Here is a 9,831-nt window from a genome sequence, read left to right as displayed (position 1 = left end):
GAGGTGACTCGTAAGAGGTTTATGCACAACATATAAACTTTCCTTAAATTTTCCTTTGCAATTTGTGTTGGAATTATGAAAATTAAATTATGACTTTATTTGAGTTGAAAATTTTGATTGAAAAGAAAAATGTGTTATTGACCCAAACCGTTGGGAAAGTAAAATGGTATGTGTATGGTTGGCATTTTAATGTTTAGAAAATTGTTAAAATAGTTTGAAACCATAGTGTCCTGACCAAATGTTTAAATTCCTCACTAACTTGCCTAGTGGAAGGAAATAGTTTTGTATTCCCTCTCTGGCTGAAGTGTTGAGGTGTGTGCTAGTAGAAGAAGAAATTGAATAGGTACCCATTGATTTGAGCTAGCTAGCCTTGGTATTCCTCATAAGCCTTTGGCTGTTGAGATGAAAAATATTGATGGCATGATATGACTATGTGATTTTATGAAAATTATTTTGTGACTTCTGAAGCGAAAATTTCTTTGACTAAAATTTTAAATTTGTGCTTTGTATCTATTTACCAATTTCAGTACTGTATTTGAACTAATTGTAATTTAATATGATATAAAGTGGTATTTTAGTTATATTGTGCACCACTGAGTAGTTTTACTCAGCGATGGTTTTTTATTGTTGTCGCAGGTAGGAAGACTGATAAAATAGCAGAGTAAGCTGCTAGGGACTAAAAGTACTATATTTTGGATTTTGTCGAGTATTTAAATTATACTCCTTTTGTACATATTTATTTTAATGTAAATGAACTGTATGTATGTTGTGTAATTGGTCTTGAGCAGTTGTACAGTAATATTGTAAATTAGTTGATTTTGTAAAAATATTGTAATATAAACCTTATGTTTTAGTTTGTAAAATGCTCCATTATTTTATTTATGTTGAGATTTGTTTTTATGAATTGAGTTTGAAATTGATTTGTGTTGATATATTGGAGGTTGGAACTGTGATTGAAATCGTTGGAAGTGCTTTTTACAGGTGTTTAAAAATTTAGGTTTTTTCCAATTACAGACGACACTCTACCGAAATTTTTACAAAAATTACGGAAAAATAAAATTTGTCAAAATTTTTACCCAATATTTAAACTACAAATAAAAGTTTTTAATACTTGTTAAAAGTGCTCACCACCTTCAAAAGATGATAAAATTATTTTAAAATCCCTAGTAGTGTATTTAATGGGTTATCGGTAGGCGAAGTTCGGTAATTCATTAAGTATACCATAGGATCATGTTATGCCTTACAAAGGGGTAAGGCGTGACACAACGGATCCATTAGAAGAATCTGATTCCTAGTTGGTTCAAGCACATCATTTAGGCCCATTAAAAACTGCATTAGCCTATTCCTATTAGTACTTTCTGCAATTTCTTTTGATACTCCGCAAGTAAATGGAGGCAGAACATCAATACTATCCAACTCATCCCAAAGCCTTTTTTGGCTTTGTGAAGTAAGATGCAACTGAATATTTTCTTGCGAAACTGATGAAACCTTCCTCTGTAGCTGATAGATCATCGGCCTGTTACTTTCTCCAAACCTTTCAGAAATTTCATCCCACATTTCCTTAGAAGAAGTAGTGTAAATGAAGTCTTCTGCAATGTTTTTGGATATCGAATTTAGTATCCGAGATGTGACCACATAATCACATCTCTTCCATTGTTCAAAAGCCTCTATTCCTTCAGCTAGAACATTTATTGTTCCATCAACAAACCCTAACTTTTGTTTTTCCCCAAGTGCTATTTTCATAGCCCTATAACAAGATCTAAAATTACTCCCAACCAAAGGTGCGATAGCCAAAACCATACCTGGATGGTCTGAAGATTGCAGATTCAAAGGATCATTCATACTGATCAAATTCCTGTTCATTTCTTTTGCAGCAGCTCGATCCACAACAATGGCAGCTTCTTCCATCTTCCTGATTCCCTAATCAAGCTTTTTCTTGTTCCTTCAATGGAGTTTCACGAAGAAAGAAATCAACAGAGAATGAAGAGTGAAAAATAACTGCCTCTCTAGATCTAAACTCTCTCTGATACCATGAAGATTTCTTGACTATGAGAGAAATGAAAGAAAGTTCTACTGATTTCTATTAAACTCAAGAAAAGGAGAGCAAAGTTTATATACAGCTGCTAAAGCACTAAACATGTGAGATACAAACTCCAATGACATCAGCAACAACTAACTATTTAAATTAAAAATAGAATTACTCTAGTTCAGCTAGCAATAACTGTTTGCTTTACACTCTTTACACAATCTTACCAAACTAATCACTGTACATTTGCCTAATGGTGTCATTAGTCAAGTTTTTCAGGTAGGTAATACTACCTTACACAACACTTTGCAACTTTCAAACGCATTATACTTACCTTCTTTCAAATATAACTTGTTATCAGTTAGCAAATTACTTCAAACCACCAAAATTAAACTGACCTTTTATCCCACTTATTGCATATTACAAGACCTTTAGACTGAAGATTTAATAGCAGTGGCAAAGGAGATAGATGGATTATACAAGATAGACAAATCTAGTTTTCTTTCCTCAACCATTCATTCTTCTTTACTTGACATTCAAAAATGTTGCATTCCTTAACCTCATTGTGTAAATACCATGCTCTCTGAATTTGAAATCAATAAAGAGAGGTTTCTTTGTTCAACAGCACATGCTTCATCTACCATTGATTTTCATACCTTTCATGCTAGGTTAGGACATGCCTCTTTGAGTAAAATGAATCATATTCCTGGAATTGATACACCTAATTTCAATGATTTTAATTATTGCATTTGTCCTCTAGCAAAACATCATTGACTCTCATTTCCCATTAGTAAGTCTTATGCAATAAAGAGTTTTGATTTGATAAATGTGGATATATGGGGCCCTTATAAGGTGCAATCTATTACAGGTGCTAGGTATTTTTTGACTATAGTAGATGATTACACTAAAACTATTACACCAGAACTACTTGGACTTTTATGTTACAAGACAAATCTCAGACTCCAAATACTTTGGAAAATTTTATTAACCTAGTTCGCAATCAGTTTGGGGTTACAATTAAAACTATTAGAACAAACAATGGTACTGAATTTGTCAACAATAGTTGCATACAGTTGTTTACTAGTAAGGGCATAGTGCATCAAAGAACTTGTCCGTATACCCCTCAACAAAATGGGATAGTGGAAAGAAAACATAGATTTTTACTTGACACTGCTAGAGCATTAAGGTTACAGGCTAACTTGCCAAAGAATTTCTGGTTAGAGTGTGTTCTTACAGCAACATATATTATCAATAGGCTTCCCATCAAAAAATTGAAGTGACTTACTCCATATGAGACGTTGTATAATAAGCCACTAGCTTATGATCACATGAAAATTTTTGGGTGTCTATGCTTTGTAGCTAATGTTTATCCACACAAGGACAAGTTTGTAGATAGGGCTATTGCTTCTGTTTTCATTGGTTATGCATGGAGTCATGAGGCATATAAGTTGTATGATTTAAGTATTAGAGAAATCTTTGTTAGTAGAGATGTCTTATTCCAAGAGGCTGTATTTCTTTTTAAAACCAATTCAATTTTTCCTTCAGATGATTCTCCTATTTTACCTAAACCTATTTTTTCTGAAAACAATTCTCATTTGTCCAATTTAGAATCACAATCTTTTGCATCTTCACCACTTCCTTTTTCTTCTCCAAATCATGCATCATCACCTATACCTACTACTCAAAATATAGAAATTGAACATGTTGCTCCACCCCCAAATATTATATCTTCTACTCAACCTTTAACTTCCTCTAATCCCATTGTCCCTAGAAAAACATCAAGACCACATTCAAAACTGGCTAGCTAAAGGATTTTGTCCATCTTATATCCACTGACTATGCTGTTATAACTATTACCTTTTCAGTCAATTCTTTTCCTTATATTTCAGTTGACAAATTACCTTCTCCTTTTATTTATACACCTACCCATCAGTCATATATAAACAATGTATCTACTATCTGTGAGCCTACTACATATTTTCGAGCTGCAACTGATATTAATTGGATTAAGGCTATGGAGCAAGAGTTGTCAACTTTAGAGAAAAATGAAACCTAGGAGTTAACTGAGTTGCCAAAGGGAAAGAAACCATTGGTTCAAAATGGGTTTACAAAGTTATATGCAAGCCAAATGGTGAAGTGGATAGATACAAGGCTCGCTTGGTTGCGAAGGGTTATAATCAAATAGAGGAGTTAGATTACAAAGAAAGATTTTCTCCAGTGGCTAAATTGGTGACAGTAAGGGTTTTTATTGTTCTTGCTACATCAAAACAGTGGCCAATTTATCAATTAGACATTAACAATGCTTTTCTTCATGGTTACTTGAATGAAGAAGTCGACAAGACACCACTTCAAGGCTATACAAAAGCAAAACCAGGGCAGGTCTACTTGTTAAAAAGGTCTCTTTATGGCCTTAAACAGGCATCACGACAATGGAATCTTGAGTTTTCTAGTTTTCTGAAGTCCCTTGGTTTTGTGCAATCTCAGAATGATTATTGTTTGTTAACTCAATCTACTAATGATCATTTTTTTGGCTCTTTTGGTCTATGTAGATGATGTCGTTATTACTGGAACTTCCTCTGCAACCATAGAAAATGTCAAAGCTACTTTTCATTCCAAATTCACCATCAAGGATTTGGGTTTCATGAAGTATTTCCTGGGTTTGGAAGTTGCTAGGTCTGCTAAAGGTATTATAATTAGCCAAAAAAAGTTTATTTTGGATGTTTTAGCTGATTCTGGTTTGTCTAATTGCAAGCCTACAGTGTGTCCTTTGCCTCAAGGCCTGCATCTTTCTACTGATTCTGGGGAGCTTTTGGAAAATCTAGATTCTTATCGTAAGGTCATTGGTCGACTCTTATACATTAACATCACTAGGCCTGACATTAGCTATGCAGTCCAGCATTTAAGTCAATTCATGTCCGTGCCTAGAAAACCACAATGGGAGGCTGCTTTTCATGTGCTTAAGTACTTGAAATCCTGTCCCTCTAAAGGGTTATACTTTGCTGCTTCTAATGATTTCATTTGATAGCCTACTGTGATGCAGATTGGGCGTTTTGTTCCTTTAGTAGGAAATCCCTTATAGGATTTTGCATTTTCACTGGACCTTGTTTGATTAGTTGGAAGACAAAGAAGCAATCTACCATTTCTAAATCATCTGCTGAAGCAGAGTATAGATCAATGGCAGCCACTGTGTGTGAATTGTTATGGATCACATATTTGTTTAAAGATCTTCATATACCAGTTCACTTGCCTATTGCTCTCAAGGGCGACAACAAGGTAGCCTTGCATATTGCTCAGAATCCAATCTTTCATGAAAGGACTAAACACATTGAAATTGATTGCCACATTATTAGACAGCAACTGCAACAAGATTTTATTTCTCTAGCCCATGTTTCATCTCAGTTACAGCTTGCTGATGTGTTTACCAAGCCTTTGCCATCTGATCTTCATCACAAGTTCATTTCCAAGTTGAATCTAGTGCCTTTACCACCTGATCCAACTTGAGGGGGGGATAAAGAGTGTAAAGCAAGCCGTTATTGCTAGCTGAGCTGGAGTAATTCTATTTTTAATTTAAATAGATAGTTGTTGCTGATGTCATTGGGGCTTGTATCTCACATGTTTAGTGCTTTAGCAGCCGTATATAAACTTTGCTCTCCTTTTCTTGAGTTAAATAGAAATCAGTAGAACTTTCTTTCATTTCTCTCATAGTCAAGAAATCTTCAGAGCCACCCCCCTTTCCCTTCCCACCAATTGAGTAATTTTATATTGTGACAGTGATTCTATGTAAGCATGTTGCATAGAATGACAAGCTACTATAAAATTAACAAATAAGTAATTATGATTATTAAAATCAGTTAAAAAAAATTACATGGCGGTTGCAAGATGTCTTTGTAGAAGTCTGAGTATTGCAATGGATAGATGACCTAATCTGAAGTGTCGGTTGTCAAATTGAAAAAGTGAAGAGTGTAGTGTGAAAGAATAGGAATAGAGGTTGAAATTGCAAGATTGATCATTGTATATAAACCATGATGTGCTTCAGTTGTATTAATCGTTTTCTAAGTGGTCAGATTCTGAATGAGACATGGATGATGATGAAACAAAAAATAAATATTGTTAGCAGAAGTAAATTTACTAACAGATATAAGATTGAATGTAAATTTTGAGTAGTGAAAAACATTATGAAGAATCAATGATTGTGAAAAAATAACAGTATCGGCAATAGTAGCAGAAATTTTTGTACCATTGGGGAGAGAAACAAACAATTTAGGAATGAAATGATAAGAGCCAAAATTAGATAAAGAATTAGTAATGTGATCAGTAGCTCAAATTCAATTATCCACTGGACAGATTTTGCAGAACAAAATAAAATGAAACGTATACCTATTAGAGGAGAGAAAGAAGAAACTAAATTGCGAATGGAAGTATAGGAATGGATTATGATGGAGCAAAAGAATTAGAAGGTGAGGAATCGTGTTTTGTTGCTTGAAGCAATACTATTAAGTTTTGACACTACTCTAGAGTTAGAGACACACCATGTTGTTAGAACCTCCTTTGACAAAAGAAAGAGATTCTGGCTGTCAAGGCAAAGTCAAATCATCAGGTATGGCCACTTAATGTGTTGTAGTATTCTACTTATAACTGGGAGGATACTTGTGCTTCTTGTAGTGGTTTCAATGGTATGCCTAGGCTTGTTGCAATAGATAGAAAACCTTGTGTCCTCAAACTTGTTACTATTTGCCTTAGACATGTAGCTAGAATTGGGATTGTAATATGTTCTAGCTTGAGAATTATATTGATCATTTCTCGCAACTTTACTGACAAATACGTTGGAGTCCCCTGAAATTCCAAATGGAAATAACTGCCTCTCTTGTTAAATGACCAAAGAAAAGACCCTATTGATTGAAGGAAAAGGATCAAGCATCATGATATGTGATTTTATTGCAACATATTAGATCATTTAACCCTTTCAAGAACTTGATTACATAATGATGATTCTGAAAATCTTTGATTTTTGAAAAAGCACCAAAAGAACAAGGATTCTCACGAGAACAAGTAGGTATTGGCCTTAAATTCAACAATTCTTCCGCAAATTATTCAGTAACAGATCTTTCTCCTTGCTTAAGGGATTTCTTCTTGTAAATCAAAGATACAAAGTAAATCACCTTGGAAGAATCTTTCATGTAAATCTTTCCAAGCATCTACTGCTTTGTTAATCCACAATATACTCTTGAGTAATTGAAAGAGATAATGAATGAGTAATCCATGACAATACAATCATGTTGCACCTCTCCCAAGTAGGATACAGACTCATTGATCCATCAACAAACTTCAATTTATTTTTAAAAATAAGAGACATCTTCACAGCTCATGACCAAAATTAGTAATTGGAACCAGTAAGTGCAGGAGAAACTAATGCCAAAGCAGGATTCTCATTTGGATGAAGATAAAATGGACTTGAAGAATTCAAAGTTGGATCACTGATTCGATTTTTGGCTCCAGTATTTGGATTTACATCAGCCATGATATAAAATTAGGTTTTCAAGAAAGAAAATAGAAAAGATTCGAGAAAAAGTAAGCTAATAATATTCTGATACCATATTGCAAATAAGGAAAAGTAACTTGTATTGAACAGAATGGATCATAGAAAGGTCGTTCATTATAAATTGTAGAGCAACTAAAGCTTAACTTGCTAACCCGTTGAAATTAATTAACCACTTTGATAACAAACTAACTACTTACACAATAAAAAAGATTCCTAACTAATTTTTGGTGTCTTTCCTTATGATCTAATCATTAAAGAATAAATAATTTCAGATTCAATTATGATCCTATTAAAATAGAAAATCAACAAACTGTTTATTCAGAATATTTTTTAGTAAATATTATATTTTTGTAATCTAATTAATAATTTTTTATAAATTAAATATTAATATATTTAATTAATATTAAATTAGTAAATATAATTGTTTATAAATTAATTATGTATGCTTGTGCATAAAAAATATATTGTTTTAATTTTTAATTAATTTGTTTAATTTATTTTTAACTTTCAACTAATATTACTTCATTATTAATAGATACTGAAAATAAACTTGTATTATTCGTAACAAGGGTTTAAAGTAATTTTTGGATAAATAAACATTTTTATTGTGTTCAGTACGTTTAAAAAAATAACATATTGTTTTTTTTTTCCTCTATAAAAAGTTGCCACCTTTCACTAACTAATGATTATTGTATACATAAAGCAACGTTATTTTATATAAAAATTGACAATAAAAATAACTTCATGATTATATATACATAATAGAGGTAAATGAGAGAGATTAGAGGTAATTTTGGTCCACTCATTTATTTTTAAAAATTTAGTAGGTATATTAAAATTTAATTTTTTAATTAATTATTTTTAAAATTTTTTTATTATAATCCTTCTATATAATTATAAAAAATATTTAAATATGTATAATAAATTTTATTTTTCATCAGTTGTCCTCTTAAATTTTCTATTGAATCCTAATAATTTATAATTTATATATTATGATTTAAATTGAAATATTAAAATTACTTGGTTACCATTAAATAAATATAAAAGTTTAATAATTATTCAAATTTTTATATTTACGAATTAAAATTTAATCGGCAATTGTTAGAAATTAAATACAAGTCAACTTAATAATTTCCAATCACATAATCTAAAATCAGATTGATTTTTTTTTCTCTTCTCCTCATTCTATGGGTATAATATAAATTTTCTTTATATTCCCTCTCATTTAGCTTTCTACCATTTATTTCGTTCAACTTAAAAAAAATATTTTATTTATATTTGTATATGTAAATTAAATTAGTAATCTCAATTTTTATGTAAATTTTAGATGGATCAACTTAAATATACATTTATTTTTAATTAATATGTTTATTTTATTATTTTTTATAAGCAAAATATTTATTTTATTATTTTATTAATATAAAATATCTAATTTTTCACGTCTCTTTAATTTTTAATGATTATTACGTTTTTTAATCTGATACTTTTATGGCATATGGTTAGTTATATGGAATTTATATTTATTTTTTTAGTATAACACAAATTATATATATATATATATATATATATATATATATATATATATATATATATATATATATATATATGATTTATGCATTATGTTTAGCCCCAATGAAAATTTGTTGGTTTCGCCCCCTGTCGTATCTTTCAGGTCTTGACTAAATTTTGTAATTTTCGATTTTTAAAATAATTCAAACTGGCTATAGGTCTGATTTTCAAATTTTAAAATTAAAATGATTGAAATTGTTTTATCATAATTTATAGTAAATTTTATAAGTAAATATCATATCAATTAATTAAATTAATAAATTATACAATACAATAATTTTTTATTTAAATAATTTTATAAGAAAATGGTCTAATTATCAAGTTTATCAACACAATTATCTGCACTAAAAAAAAGAGTGATGACCAAAGCGTCAATATGTAAACAAACCTAAAGATTCGTATTCGAGGGGGGACTAATGATATAGCTCTTTAAAATATATATAATTAATCTAGTAACTCAGATTTTTAAATAATCCATGAGCCTAATGATATTTAATGGTTCAACCACAAGATTCGTTCAATTGGTTCAACTACTTTCAAGGAAAGAATCTTGATTAAAGATAAACAATCTTAGTAGGATTGCTAAATACAGCAATGCCTATAATTATGCACTATAAATAAAAATATAATTCTATAATTATGCTAGCTAATAATATCCATATCATTACATAATTGACTTACTATAACTAACCATTAT

General features: G+C 30.7%; 1 protein-coding gene across 1 annotated transcript; it reads right to left on the bottom strand.

The window, feature by feature from the left end:
- Positions 1 to 1,233: 1,233 nt before the first annotated feature.
- On the bottom strand, positions 1,234 to 1,908 carry LOC131181632 (uncharacterized). Its single transcript, XM_058150493.1, has one exon. It carries the CDS (start codon positions 1,906 to 1,908, stop codon positions 1,234 to 1,236), a length of 675 nt encoding a protein of 224 aa, XP_058006476.1.
- Between the last annotated feature and the right edge of the window lie 7,923 nt (positions 1,909 to 9,831).

This window comes from Hevea brasiliensis, chromosome 7 (assembly GCF_030052815.1).
Source record: "Hevea brasiliensis isolate MT/VB/25A 57/8 chromosome 7, ASM3005281v1, whole genome shotgun sequence".
In the NCBI taxonomy this organism is placed as follows: domain Eukaryota; kingdom Viridiplantae; phylum Streptophyta; class Magnoliopsida; order Malpighiales; family Euphorbiaceae; genus Hevea; species Hevea brasiliensis.
Note: the sequence above shows the minus strand (reverse complement) of the source record. Positions and strands in the feature narration are given on the sequence as shown.

What these genes read in the sequence shown, in the direction of transcription:
- LOC131181632 (XM_058150493.1), bottom strand. Translation starts at nt 1,908, where the DNA reads ATGGAAGAAGCTGCCATTGTTGTGGATCGAGCTGCTGCAAAAGAAATG.